Here is a 15,876-nt window from a genome sequence, read left to right as displayed (position 1 = left end):
AAATTAACTCGGTCTTAAAAGGTTAACGGTACTCTTGCTATCACTACTCACCGACACTATAAACCTTGTCCCTCATGCTAGCCCTGACAACACCGGTAAGCACACCTTCATCTAGGCTGCACTGTTTTACGTGTCCTGACTTGTAGTGGTTCTCTCCTCTATCTACACTCTTCTTGTCATCTTTGTAAAACGATATCAGACTGGTAATTGACACAGCCATGACTTCTAGTTAAATTCAGTGTGGCTAAAATGAAAATCTTTGTTAAAATATGCAAGCACGCGAAATTCAAATTCAGCTTTATTGTCAAAAATTCTACATGTGTTATACATCCAGAAATATCGTTTCCCACAGTGTGACATGTATACATAAAACAAAAAGGGCCTAGATAAACGTGGTATACATTAAACAAAACGGGCCTAGATAACCGGGGTATACAGTTTAAAATGTTGATATATTTAAAGTGTTCAAAGTGCAGTTTCAGTGAGAGTCAGTTGAAACGATCTTAAGTTGGCGTGACGTTGAAGTCGTGCGACCCTGCTGCTGTACTGGCTTGTAGTTCGTTTATAGCATAACGTTAGCATTTAGCTTTTGGCAACTAGATTTATGATTCAAAAATTATAAAGGTAGGGTTGACATGTGGAGATTATCCGGCTGAACAAAACGTGATCCCTCTCTTAAATGTGTGTCAACCACAGACCTTATTTTGAGCTATTTTCCAAAATCCTATGGAGAATTTGCATTGGTTTTTCGAGAAGGAACCGGAAGAAATTTACTTCCGGGTTTTACGACGCGTCACTGCGGTTCTCTATAGAAGTCTCAGTGGGAGAATGCTCGCAGGGTAAGGTAGTACCCCTAGAGTCCAGTAGAGGGCGGAGCCTGTGAGAGATATAACCCACGATTGGATTCCGCTCCAAATTTGCATGGCCGATTATACATACTTACAGTAAACTAAGTATCAATAAGGCCAGTAGTATATTCTGTCATCCCTTCTAGGAGAATGTGCACAGAGCTTGAGGAAACAAAGTCTTGGTTAACAAAGTAAAATGAAAACCACCATTATGGTATCCATCCTTTCTCTCTGATTAGAGTTTTAGGCTTTGTCAAGGCGATGAAAACCTGGGTCTGTCGTACTACATAGTTCTGACCTCAGGTGGATAAAATATATCGGGAATAATTCTGCTCATTTGACATAGAGATATATGGTGGAAATAGATTCAAACCCACAATGTGGTCATACCTATGTTGGCCCTTTTGTCCTTTTCTGAATGAAAATACGAGTCATTTCAATTGCTTCATGAGGCCAAATTTAAAAGAAATACAAACAACATTTATTTGTGTTGTTGTTGAGACTTAGAAATGAAAACCAATCAGTAAAGGTACAAAACTCAGTTAGCAGAACTGTGCACTACAACTAAGGCTAAAAAAGCAAAGCTTATCAACCATTCATTAATGATGGAACAAAAGTGAAGCAAGCATGTGGATTATTCAGCTGTGAATTACCGCGTCCTTATATTTATATGTAGAGCTGGGAGACAAACCTCAAAACACGCATGTAATTAAACTAAAAGCCTCTGAGATTACTTGTTTTGCTTATGGCTGACTGTACAATTTGTGAAAATCTGTTTTTAATCCTGTTGAACTTTTTGTTTAAAGTCACCCTCTGTGAGAGGATTTTCTAGGATGATTGTGGAAAAGGGAACAATATGTTTCCTCCAGGGGAGTCTCTGGACATGTAGTACCGTGTCAGCCAGTATACGTAACGCTAATTACCGGACAGATATGAAAAAAACTAATGGCATGGTTCCTCTATTTGTGTCCTCTAATCCTCACCTATAGCTTTCACACCTAATTTCCACATATTGTCAACACAGCCCTGTATGACCAATACATCATGTACCCGTTTCACTGGCTCTTTATGTAAGTGTTCATGTGACGCAAAGTAAATAATGATTTCCTATGTTGTGTGTATTTCGAATACGTTTTTGTCTTTACAAATGCACCCTTCACCACAACTTATATGTCATTTTAGTAATGTTTTAGTATGTGAGCCTGGGATTACAACTGTGTATGTACTCAAATATATTCAGGGCCATTTGCGGTTCTAGTATGTTTAAATCTGTTTAAACAAGCGTGCATCACAGAGCAAGTCACACAGCAAAGTCTTTAAGTGCATTATTGCTCAATACATGATGCTTGTTTCTCCCCTTGAACACAAATCAAAATGTCCCATCCCATCCTGCTTTTTAACAACATTCTGTTTCACCTAATTCGACAAAAGGTGATTAAAAAAACATACAAACATGAAATGAAGAAGATGATGAGGGGATAATGAAGATGTGTGAGAAACAACATTTTCAACTAATGGGCAACTAATAGATAATTGTACTTTTAAAATATTCAAGTAATACTGTACAAGAAGGGGAACAAGGGTTGAACTGGTCGTAAACAACAGAACATTGCAACCAATGACGCCATCAGTGGCAAGTAGACGTTGCTTAATATTAAGGGTACACATAAGGTTTGTAACAACTTTCTTATTTTTACTGAGTAGCTTGTTTTCAGATTAACTGTTGAGCAATAATGTGTGGCTCTCTGGGATGTGTGGGGTTGGTTCAGGATCGGTAAGCCTAAAAGCCGTACCGGGTGTACTTGTCTGATCTTTTACACACTTCAATCAAGCTAAGCTTCTAGGAACTTATCCAAATTGATGTATGGGGGTCTATAAATAGTAGAATTCACTCCACAAATAGTATGTTATGCTCCTTTTCTTTCCAACAGGTAAACATGCCATGAGAGACAGAGATAAATTGAATGAGGGAGAAAGAGAAAGAAATGGGGGAAAAGATTGAAGTGCATGGAGAGGTAGGCGAGCCTCTCCCATCAGTGTAAAGAGGATAATTGGTGGCCGACCCCTGGATGTCCATCATCCTCTGCTGAAAAGCAGGGTGACAATGACTAACACTGTTCCGGTGCATCAGGAGCTGCTGCATCACATGCACATTCAAACTCCAGTGTACACGCACGCACGCACGCACGCACGCACGCACGCACGCACGCACGCACGCACGCACACACACACACACACACACACACACACACACACACACACACACACATACACACACACACACACACACACACACACACACACACACACACACACATTCTCATACACGCACATTAAAACCTGTAACCTTGCAAACAGAGTCTTATATGTGTAGTACACACTCAGTGGAGTAGTTACTCACTAATGCGTGTAATTAGAGCTCTTTGATTAGGCCGGATGAGCACTCAATAAGTACACTGAGTACTGATGAGAGATGTGTATGAGGCATTTGTTGTGTGTGTAGTGGGTGAATGAGTGGGTTCATGCATGCATTTACAGATTTATTTTTTCTTTTATGGTACATGCTGCTCAAAGCAGAAAAGTCACCTGTCAGAACGATAAAATAAAAAGGTTTCTCTACAATCAAGGGAAATACATTGACTGGTTCATGGACACACATATACCGTGTTGTAATACTGTGTTGGGGATAACACTCTAAAACATAAAGTGCTGCATTCAGCTGCTTCTAAGAAAAGTTTGACATTTAAATATTGCAGCATTGATTGGATAAACTAGTAAAAAAAATGTTCTAATATATTCAACTGAAAAACCCAGCTTACTGTTTTTCCAATGTGGCTACCAGCACAAGAAAGTCAGCAATTCCGTCCAAGTCTCCCTTCAAAGCCAATAGCCCAAAATGATCATTATAAAGGTAAAACTTGTATACTGAACACAAGCAACAAACTCTAAAACTGTTTTCACAGTCGTCACGCAGCTTTTGGAAGGCTCAGTCAGCATTTTATGAAGTTTTGACAATCTGGATCACAACAAATGTTTCTAAAACAAATGCCAACCCTAGCTCAAAAGATAGTCAAAAGCAACCATCGCAACATTTCTGGTCCTTTTCCTTCTGGATAACTTTTTTATGTACACTTTGGGAGTTGGAGTGAGTGAGTATTTTTGTAAGAACTTTTAGAGAATTTATTTGGCTAAATGCGAATAATCTGTCGGGTTAACATGTACGATTAGGTGAAAATTGTCATCTCTGTGGTTGTCAGCACCTCCATGCAAAGCACAGTTAATTACTAATTCACTTTCAATAAAATCACGTCTGTACAGTTAACAATTATGTTCAATATGCCCTGTTTACCTTTGTGTTTAGGTTCTCGGCTTTTTCCGTTGTTGATTGAGCGTTATTTTAAGCCAGACCCTGTGAAACACCTGAGAATTTAAGATGACAGGGTTTGAAATTACTTCGTTTTTCCAAAGACTCTGTCATTGACTTAAAGTCATGCACAAAATTAACAAAACTATATACAGCTTTTTCTCGATTTCACAATTAGGTTCAGTTTAATACAGAACAAATGGAAGGTTGAACTGAATTCGACAATGTAATTTACTTCAGAAAAGGTAAAGGTACTCAACACTTAGCCTTGTCCCTCCCTTCTTCCTTATGCCAAATTCCCAGCATGCTTAGATAATTATTAGACCGATAATTGGAGAGACTAGCAAGGCTATTAAAGCTGCTTATACCTCCAAATAAATCTAAAGTTGTTAATCACACAGGACAGGTTAGTTCAAATCCAAACACCTTGACATTTATTGAAGTCCACTGAGACAAATGTAACATTTGTGATATTGGGCTATATAAATAAACATTGATTGATTGATTGATTGATTAATTGATTATTATTAGTGTCAGGGAATAATTCTGTAAACATGTTTGCCTTTTGCCCTCTGACGCAGATACCCAACCTTGGGCAGCCGCTATCTCCCTTAAAGAGGGGCTGCCCAAGCATGTTGTTGTTGTTACCAGTTTATGACCGGGCAATTCTTGGTCAGAGATAGTTATTTTTGTGGGACACCTGGAACCCATCCTTCTCGGGGTGTAGATGACCCCGAGCCATAAGCGACAACAAATGTGATTCAGTGTCCTCAGCTGTTTAGTCTATCTATTGATGAATGTTGATTATTACACTCTGAACTAGTTAAAATCTGGAACTACAGGAGGGTTCTTCAGATTTGATTGTGGCATCTCTACCGTGTGGTCAAACCCATGACATGTCTTGTGAATTCTCCGGCCGAAGCTCCAAATAAACAGTCAGTGTTTGCCATCAAAGCTCCAGCTCTCCTTGTGTCTCTCTGAGTCCTGACTCCAATTGCTTCAGAAGTTTCCCCTACAATTAGCATATCAGTCACACATGCCTTAAGTAAAAACAGTGGGAAAGATTTCTAATGGTAAAAGCAATTATTGTAGGAAGACAAAGCGTAGTGATTCAGACACTCAAGAAGTATTCAAAATAGATGACAAGATGGAAAAAATAATATCTCCTAAGAGGATGGCTATTGCTGTAACTATTTTTAAAGTGTCTTTTTGTATGACAGCGACATAGGCAAACTGTATGTTTCACTTGGCTCAGCATCCTGTTCTAATGTTGGGATCAGTTTAATCACTTCACCTTGAATTCAAGCCACATGTTGCCTTCTATTATATTATATATCAAGTCCCCAATTAAGTATTCGTAATTAGTATATATTTGATAGTGATAAGTGTTAATGTCTCAATGCAAATGAAAAGCAGTGAAAAGGCCTGGGAAGTGTCGTATCAACTTAAAATCAGCTGCTGTCTAGAGTAAATTATGAGTTAGGCAAATATGCAAAGAAACACAATATCGATATAAAGTATTTTGAGATCTTCGTTTTAATGCTTGCAAGCAGGACGCCTCCACCAAAGAGAGCTTCTTGTTCTGTGTGTTACAGCCACTCTTATGGAAACCATCCTTCCATCTTCTTCCGCTTATCCGTGGTTGGGTCGCGGAGGTAGCAGTTCCAGCAGAGAGCCTCAAACTGTCCTTTCCCTGGCCACATCAACCAGCTCTGACTGGGGGATCCAAAGGCGCTCCCAGGCCAGCGAAGAGATATAATCCCTCCACCTGGTCCGAGGTCTACCCCTTGGTCTCTTCCCAGCTGGACGTGCCTGGAACACCTCCCTAGGGAGGCGCCCAGGTGGCATCCTTACTAGGTGCCCGAACCACCTCAACTGGCTCATTTCGACGCGAAGGGAAACATCAAAGATAATTCACATGACAACACAACATGTTGGCCCAGGGTGATCACCCTATGGCAGTAGGCAAAACTCAAGACCTACAAAGAACAATGGGATATACAGATAACCCCTATCGTAAATTCCTTCCACTCATCCTCTCTTCCTGTAGTGTCATAAAAACCCCTTTCAAAGACATCTTTATCACACATCCATTTACATGTCATTCTCAGAATACAACAGGATTACATTATATTAAGCTTTAATACCATAATTGCCATAACAGAAGCATCCTGCCTAACTGTTTGACTATTTAGTGTTTAAACTTGTTTAGGAATGCTTAAAAGTAGGGTTAAAAAAAGAAGAAGTGTATGTTATTACCTGATTGATATATATTCAGTTAATTATTTTCAGATAGATTTCTCAAATAAACTCAGCATTTGGCAAATTCATAAATAAAAGCAGGAAATTCTGCGATAAGAGCAATGCTGCCTCCATCTGCCGTAGGACAGGAAGTACAGCAGTTTTCTAAATAGGGATTCAAAATGAAAGAAAGAGGACCATCTAAACTTAACTGGAGGAACTCTGATGAACATGTTAAATAAGATGTCCAGAGATGGAATACAAATCAGGGATCCAGCTATATTAATTTGTTGTTCCCACTGCGTACCTCTAACCATCGTAATCTGATTTTGTTTTATTATCCTGCTTGAGTGGGTTTCTTCATTAGGTCATAGCAGATGGGGTTTAAATCATATTAAATCCTTTGAATAATTGTAATGCCTGAAGCTTTTATTACAGGTTAAAACCACCTTGGAAATTATTTTTGCTTTAAAAAGGCACAATAATCCACGATTGGTTTGGTCAAAATAAAGATCTTCTGCCCTAAAGAGAGTAGAATATTTGACTGTTCTGTAAAATTAGCCATATGTTCTTCTTTGTCAGAAAACCCACACAGTTGAGCTATTGTGCAGATGGGAGGATAAATAAAGTCTGTGACCAATTTTCAGATACAAGTTGTGAAGATGAAGCAAATATAAACTTTTTGAAAATCACTGCTGACTTCTTTGGGTAGTCTGTGTTTTATTCAAGCAACAAACCCACTCCTCTGGCAACTGCAATATGTAGGAATGCTGAAATAAATATTTTATGAAAACAAATCTGACCTGGGTTTTTTAAAGTTTAAAATAGATAATTTGCTCTACAACAAAGGTCTTACTGTCGATCTTTCTAAGAGTGCATCCTCTGAGAAAGAGCATGACAATGTTTACTTGGACATTCAGCCCCCTAAAAGAGACAACCAGCAGAGAGTTAGATTAGACTAAAACTGGAAACAGGGTAAAACAACATAGAACTGTCCGACGGTTACTGCATCTGATATAACAATCCTCAGTCTGTTGTATTTTTGTATTTAATCTGTACAAATGGCAAATCACTGTTTTAAGAGGGGTTACGAGACGGACTATTTCTTGGCCTTGAGCTGTTCCCAGGCAACCAGCGGAGACTCCAAGGAGTAATTGGTCTGAGCCAAAATGAAGTTCAGCACATAACCTCTCTGCAAAATGGGGTATTGTTTTACAAGTCCGTTTTACATGTTAATTATTGAGCGTTAGAAGTGCCAGCAGGATAGCCGGTTCTCGATTCTATTCTTGTAATTAGCTAAACTTACCAAATGAAACACTCAGATATTGAGACTAGTATTCCTTTTATCACCTAACATTCAGCCAGAGAGAGAACACAAACATATTTCCCATAATGTCAAAACTCATCGCAGGGCTTTCGATCCTAGCCATTAGCAGCATTAGCCAGCATCAGGGTCAAGCAGAACAGCAGAGTAAGAAAGTTCATGTGGAGAAGCTTTAGGAGCCAGATGAGAAGTGCACACCTCCTAACAACTTGAGGTTTGACCATAACACTTAATCTTTAATTTTATCAGCACCACGTCACTATTATTTATTTATATGTACAATTTTAGCAAGTTTTTATATTGTCCTGTTCCTGTAAGCCAGTAAAACGAAATTTCGTTTTAATAGTACACTCTGTGTCTTGTTGAAATGACAATAAAGTATGTCTATCTATCTATCTATAAACAAAATATTCCTTAAGGCACCAAAGAGGACATATACAACCGCATTCCTAGCATTCCTCCTGTGTGTCAGTGTCAGAGAAGTTATGACAGGTCTTTACTTTATTTGACCTTAATTACTAGTTTCAGTCAAACGCGTTAGTCAGGATGGGAAATATTACCAAAAATATGTTGGCATTACTAACTCTTTTTTTTATAAAATAAAGTCAATAAATTCTAACGATGTGGACTCCAAAAAACTGTAGTTTTCTTTTGAGCCAAAGGGATGCTTCATGTCTCCATATGAAACACATGTTGCTATGGATTAAACACATTTACATTTCTCTGTTAACTTCTATTAGTGTTGTTCTAAACGTCTTCCCGTTATTTTTACTGTTTCATTCACACATTTATTCAAGGACCAAACTCCAATAAGTACTGCATTGTTGGATGCATCAAAATATTGTATTGAAGATGATGACAGCTATAGAGAACAGGAATGCAGCTCAATTGACTTAACATCCTTGATTTATCGCGTATAGCTTACGCTTTCCATCTGACTTCAATGCCAAGTAATCCGGTGGGTTTCACCTCAATACTACTATAAAAACAGAGTTGAATCACGTGCAAAGAGTGAATTTAATGATTTGACGCACATTCCTATTACTCCTGTTGTCTGGTGGCTTAGCAGGGTAAGTAACCATTGTAAAGCATGATGATTATTGAATAATAATAACACACATAATAATCATTCTAATTAACTCTGCTGCACTGACAGGAGCAGTTTTGATTATCTTGCTGAGATGCCTTGGATCTGTACTCCACTTTCTTATTCTTTATGGCCATAGACTACAAGCCAGTAAGGAAGGTATCTGGCGTCTCCATCTCCTCCAGTTGAGACTTGGCACAGAAGAAAGGAGGACTGTAGTCCATGGGGTTTGTGTTGCCAATGACCCAGTTGAAGGTGCTGAAACAAAAAATTACTATGTAAGAATCATCATTTACTGTTTGACACTTACAAAACAAGAACCTTAAATCCTTGCACAAGGAACAGCTGAGAATTAACTACTACAGCACAGGGTGTATCATTGTGTCACATTGATGATTGACTGTGATTCAGGGCGAGACATATGGTGTGATCTTAGAGATCAGGTATGATTACATGTCGTGGCCAATCATGCCCAGACTGAATTCTCTAGAAGTTTAGATTTGATTGATGATAATTCATTGGGGAACAGTTTGTCAGTTTTCCGAGGTACATTTCTGTTTAAAGTATTTAAGCACACATACAGGATTGATTGTAATGGTCCTCTCTCTTTAAATCTAATTTTGTATTTTACAAATCATGATACTGACAGTTTGATAAAACATGATTTTTCCAGACATAAAGCTTTAAAAGGATACAAGTTAAGGGTTAATTGAGTTTTGACAGATACCATTATCATTATCATTACATTAGTTTTAATTGGTTATGTTGTTTCTTCTATACTCCAGTGGTTTTGTAAGCCCAGGTTCTCACCTGATTGTGGCCCATCCAGTTGCGGGAGTGTAGGAAGTCATGGTCAAAGGGATGCAGCCAATCTCAGTGAAGACGGTTGTATAATGGCCTGATGACATCAAGCTTAGGTCAACAACAAACAGAGTGCTGCGCAATACTCACACAATACACTCTTTTTTTTCCTTCTGCACTTGCACACCATGCTTTTCACAAAGAAAATATTTCAGAGCATCATTTAAACATTTGGGTCACAGAGATTACCAAAGAAAACATTTATTTAAATCATCGAGTGTTTTGCCATAGAGATAGTTTTGGTTTTATATTCAGAATTTCTGAGTTAAACATATCTTAGATGTGTACTAGATAATCAACAATAGAGATAATCCCTCACACAATTTGTAACATGTATTACTCAGCCAACAACGTTACAATTTCTCGAAAGTTTTTCTATTTAAGTGGTGTCTTCTTAGGTGCTTAGCTAGTCTCCAGGAATCACCTCAAGAAAAACATGTGTAAAGCTAGTTCACGTTAAGATGAGGGGGAAATGCTAATAAAGCGAGAGAATATGTGTAACACTGCTCTCTCTACTGAACACAAAGATATGCTCCACTTAGACCAGGGGTGTCCAAACTTTTTTCATGAGGGCCACATACAGAAAAATATACGAAGGGCTGGGCCCCTTATATGCCTCATAAGTTCAGGTATAAGTTAGCAAAAATCAATCAAATGTAGGTAAATTATGCTTGTGAGAGTTGGCAGCTCATTCCTTAAAACAGAAGCCTCAGATTTATTATAATACTGAGAAACAGGAAGGGTATATTTCAAGCTTGTTATGAAAATAAGTTATTGAGCTTTTTTCTTACCAACTTAGATTTGTTAGAAAAAAATGTCAGCTTTAATTGACAGAATTTATTTGAAAAGTGGGCTTATTAACACATTAATACTACTGTATAATATCTGTTTACATCTATATTTAAGAAGTAAAAGACGAGCACAAGATTCATTTGAGGGCCATACTGCATTATATTTTTTGAATCTGCTGAGGGCCGATTCAAAGTGGTCCGCGGGCCGCATTTGACCCCCGGGCCGTAGTTTTGACACCCCTGACTTAGACGGTTAGGGTAACAGAGATATGTAGTGCAAATACTCAATGTAAAATATAGTAAATTCTTACACAACACTTAAAAATTAAAATAGAAATATAAAAGGGGAAATATTTAGTTTGATATCTGAATTACAGTGCGGTCATCCTGCCAGACATTTCTGTGGATGGATGAAATTGTGTAGCAATCATAGCAGCAGTATACGGCTAATCAGTGGCAGGTTACACTGTATAAAGAGCCATCATCTCTTCAGGTCTTGCCAAAATAAAACCAGATTATTTAGTTTGTATATTGTTATGTTTCCTCTTACCATTGTTTGGCAGTTCTCCATACCAGGTGTTGATAAGAGCACCCATTCCCCAGGAGGAAGAGGAGCCCATGAAAACCTGACCCCTCAGTTTAGCATCAAAGGGAGCATGCATGGTAATGAAGCTGGTATCCAGTGCTTTCTTCTTGCAAGATAATTTGCTCCAGTCAATCTCATAGTAGACTTTGTGGAAAAGGAAAAATAATGACAATAAATGGCTTCCTTTCCTGAGTCAACTCTAAAATCCTTGATTTAGTACTAGTGTGTACGAGTGACTTTTTTTTATGCGTTGTTGTCCTTACAATTGGTAGTAACAGTAAAATCCCAACTTGCAGTATAACTGCATGCACATACAGTATGAAGGTAAACATGCCACAATGCAGAAGCAAGTAAGTACCCATTTTAGGATGATGAGGATTTTACCCTTATTTGAATATGGAAGAAGTTGTATGAAGTCTTTATGTGATATTATGTTGTTTATAATCAATAAGTCAGGGAAGAAAATTAATCAAGTCAATGGTTTTTAAAAAGCCAAAACATTTTTTTTTAGGCTGAACAATAATTGCCGTTTTATTTGGAGAAGTTACAGCAAATACATAACAAATAGAATGGATTTAGATTAAAACTAATCTTGAGAAGTATTTGCAGGAACACTTGACCCAGGGTTACATACCTGTTCGAAAAGCATCAGCTGGTCCAGAAATGCGGTCTGATTGCCAACAAGCTCAAAGTGTCTAACATGCATCCTCTGACCAAAAGCATCATAGCTTAGTGTTCCTGTGGACATGTAGAGTCCATTAGCATCCATCTGAAAAAGAACCAGAGAGCAGAAATGAAGAAAAAGACAGGCACCCCTCGCCATGGGGCCGTTCAGCAGAGATTATGGGGAACGTTTTTGTGTAGCATATAAGTTGACTCACCAGACTGAAGCTTCCACTCATCAGGTGTGGGACAACTGCAAAAAAGAAAGTAAAAAAGGTTTAAGAAAACAGCATATCTATAAAATATCTAATTCATAAAATTGACAAACCATTATTAATAAGCTTAATAATAAATCATTTAAAAAATACAACTTTAGCTACCTAATTAATGTTTTGGTAATTAATACAAAGACAAAAATATGTGATACATTTTTAAATAGTTCACCACAAGTTTGATTTTCAGACACAAACATGGTCATTCTAGAAACAGTTACAGGCAGCAGTATTGACCGAAATGACTGACTGGAGTAATGCCTAAATAACATAGATAAGGAACTCAACTGACGTGCAAAAAATATGAAATACATTTATCCAAAACATAACTCTCTGTCCCCTCTGTCACGAACCTTGGAGTGACCTTCAATAGTGCTTTTAAATTCGATAAGCAGGTCAGCAGCGTAGTCAAAACGCGTTTTTTAAAATACGACTATTGGCCAAGACCAAGTCGTTTTTATCTTTTAAAGACCTGGAAAGGGTTATTAACGCCTTTGTTACCTCGAGGTTGGACTGCTGCAATGCTCTGTATGTGGGTATGGACCAGGCGTCAATTAAACGCCTGCAGCTAGTGCAGAACGCAGCTGCATGTCTACTTACTGGCCACAAAAAGCGTGACCACATCACCCCAATTCTGGCCTCACTGCACTGGCTTCCAATTCGGTTCAGAATTGATTTAAAACTCCTTTTATTTGTTTTTAAAGCACTAAATGGGCTGGCTTCGGCCTATATAGCTGAACTCCTCCAGCGCTACACCCCAGCCAGAGCTTTAAGGTCTGCTGACCAGCTGCTGCTGATAGTGCCCAAGACCAGGCTCAAAACCCGAGGGCACAAAACCATTCGCAGCAGCTGGCCTTAGGCTCTGGAACACTCTGCCCCTCCATGTGAGGTCGGCCCAGACCCTAGGGGTTTTTAAATATACACTAAAGACACACTTCTTCTCCCTGGCCTTCTAGTCAGAGCGGAGCACGACTTCTGACTTTTCCCTGTGTTTTTTATATATCTGTTGTAATTTATTGTCTTTTATCTTGATTGTAGTAATGTGTTTTTATGTGATTGTAGTATTTATTACATGTACAACACTTTGGCCCGACCAAAAATCGCTTTTAAATGTGCTTTATAAATAAATGTTGATTTGATTTGATTTGATAACGTTACAGTAAAAAAAATTAAGAGTTCATGTCCAGCTGCTGTCTATATATTTCAGTATTCTAACAAATCCGAACATTATGTAATTCAGGGGTTTTTCTAGAAAATTATAGTATGAGGGCAATACTGTGGTGGTGGCGCTGATCTTGAATATAAGATATATCTATTCTCACGAGAACAAAACCGGGTAACTGACACTACCCATGTAATATTATTGTTTTCCTTTAACAGTTTCCACACAATAAACTGACATGAAACAAAAAGAAAATAAATAAAGGTTTTCTGTGGTCACCAACAGGAGTGACTATACTCACTGCATGGTTTTGGAGCCTGGGCGGCAGCCAGCAGCAGGCCGAAGCACGAAAGGGCGCTGATGAAGTTCATGTTGCGAAGCTTTAGGAGTCAAACGTGGTCAACCCGTTAGCGCTCTGAGCTCTGGAGACAACACACGCCTCTATACCTGTGCTCACAGCTGGCCTCTCCCACACTCTGATGTTCAATCCCCACTTTTTCCGTTTGGACCCATCAGGGAAAACATAGTTGGTGTGACATATGACCATTGATAAGATAAGGCTATGACCAAACACCAGCTGATCAGATATTATGTTAGCCCTTTAGTCTGAGTTTTTAGATGTTAGACCTTTTCATTATTCCTTCCACATTTAAAAAAAAATTAGAAAGAAAGAAAATTAACATTAGGCGCTTTCACACGAGTACTTTCACACCGAGTACTTTTCCCAGGAGTAGTTCCGATAGTTCCTGGGATTTTGCGTTCACACCAAAAAGATCTGGAACTAGAATTTTTTTCCGGAAACCTTTTCACCACTTTTTTAGTCCCTGCTAGAGAGGTGGTACTTTCCTTGGGAGGGAAAGGTTCCAATTTCGGATTGACAGGGCGAATTGCAAACCATGCCCCGTAAAACAAAAAAATGTCATTCTTATCATTAGCAATAGCCTAGCGCACCAACGGGGAGAGACTAACTTATGGCAACACAAAATAAAACGTAGGAGCGGTGGAGTGATGAGGTGTCGGCGCTTCTGGCGATTTACCCGGGACTTTGGGTGGCAGTATACGCCGTTAAGTTGTTTGCGGCCTGCCAGTAAAACCAAAGCAGAAGAAGAAGAAGTGACGTCAGCGGCTTCATGCTTGATTTGCGTAACCCTCCCTCAGGGACTTATTCCGGTGTGAACGCGATCAACTAGATAGGAAAAGTACGTGGTGTGAAAGCGCCTATTGACATTATTACCTTTGGTCAAATTCTATATAATATTTATTACAAGAATGCTGTATTTGATCTGAAAATGTGAGTCAATGTTAGAAAGCATTTAGGCAATGTTGTATAAGACACCACCTCCTGATTAATGTGTTTCTTTTATCAATGATGATAAAATAATAAAAGTTTCACTTTAAACACGTATACCACTTGTTATGGGTGGAACAATATCCTGTTTCGCTTCATCGTGGTCGTGGGAAATGTTGTGCCTCGTTCTGAGCCACATTTAGCATCAAGAAAACAGGTCACAGCTCCAGTGTTTGACTGTGTTAAGGGTCTTTAGGGCTGCATTTATCTGAGAATGCTACAATCCAGTTAAATGTACTTAATCTGGTTAAAATATAAACCTTTTTGTCTTGGCAGTGATTACTGTATCACATCTTTGTTTTGCTTAATGCAGAGAAAACTTTAATCATAGCTAGTGATTGGTATCGTTTTAAATGTATCAATTCCGATTCTGCTTAATGATTCCGGTTCTTATGGATCCCCCGTTTAGATTCCAAAATTGTAAAAGAAAGAGGTCAAACGTTTAGATAACAAACATATCTTTATTCTTTTAAGCTTTAACTGACATTTTTATTGTATTGCACAATAGCTGTGCTTTATTTTAACTGAGCTATGCCTGTAGCAAGCTATTAACAGGCATTACACTGTGCCTTGTCTTTTTCTTTTTTAGTGTAGTCGAGCCTCACTATAGAGCGTTTACCGCGATCCATCTTTGGTGTTATGAAGTGACTGAGCTTGTGAACTGTCTACAGGAGGGCGGGGGGAGCCTCGCTGCGGGGCAACTGTGCACCTCTGTCGCCTGTCAGCGCAACTTACATGATGCCGTTATTAAGGGCGGTGCCGGCCGTCAGCGTACCGAGCCGGCCGGCCGTTCTGTGATTCTCCAGGTCCGCCCTGTATTCCACCGGGTCACGCGGCGCAGACGGACCCACTGGAATACACGGTCTACCGCATTTAGGAACCGTTAAGCAGAACCAAAATTGTGCATTTTGTATGGATACCCGGTACCCGGCATTTTCTTATCGGTTCTCATCTGGAACCGAGTTTCGATTCCCAACCCCACTCATAGCCTCTCTTTCAAATGCTTTGCCTGCGGATAAAAGTCATCAATGTGTGCAGGGTGTGCGCAGAATAGTGAAAGTTGTTCAGGTGTAGTAAAATAAAGTCAGGTGTAGTAAAATAAAGTCATAGTCAGGTGCACCATCCTTATCTGCAGGTTTAGAAAGTCACCTATAATTTACCTCAATGCATTCATTTATGGAGGGTATAATAATTATAGTCAATATTGCACATTATACTTAACACATAAATCTATTGAGATGTACAGAATCAAAATCCAGTCATTCAATGGTGTGAATTGGAATATGTCATTTTAACATATGTAGAATCATTTTTCATTTGTAAATATTC

At 38.8% G+C, this 15,876-nt stretch overlaps 1 protein-coding gene across 1 annotated transcript; it reads right to left on the bottom strand.

Annotated features, from left to right (window-relative positions):
* Positions 1-7,790: 7,790 nt before the first annotated feature.
* LOC307028090 (ependymin-like) lies at positions 7,791-15,876 on the bottom strand. The gene is made up of 6 exons (XM_079662857.1): positions 13,501-15,876; positions 11,984-12,018; positions 11,733-11,871; positions 11,067-11,246; positions 9,675-9,762; positions 7,791-9,122 (listed from the first exon to the last, which is right to left on the bottom strand). The coding sequence occupies exons 1-6, from the start codon at positions 13,568-13,570 to the stop codon at positions 9,005-9,007; spliced, it is 630 nt and encodes a 209-aa protein (XP_079518983.1). The 5' UTR covers positions 13,571-15,876; the 3' UTR covers positions 7,791-9,004.

This window comes from Notothenia rossii (assembly GCF_949606895.1).
Source record: "Notothenia rossii genome assembly, chromosome: 1".
Lineage (NCBI taxonomy): Eukaryota > Metazoa > Chordata > Actinopteri > Perciformes > Nototheniidae > Notothenia > Notothenia rossii.
The sequence above is the reverse complement of the archived record's forward strand: the minus strand, read 5'-3'. Positions and strand labels throughout refer to the sequence as shown.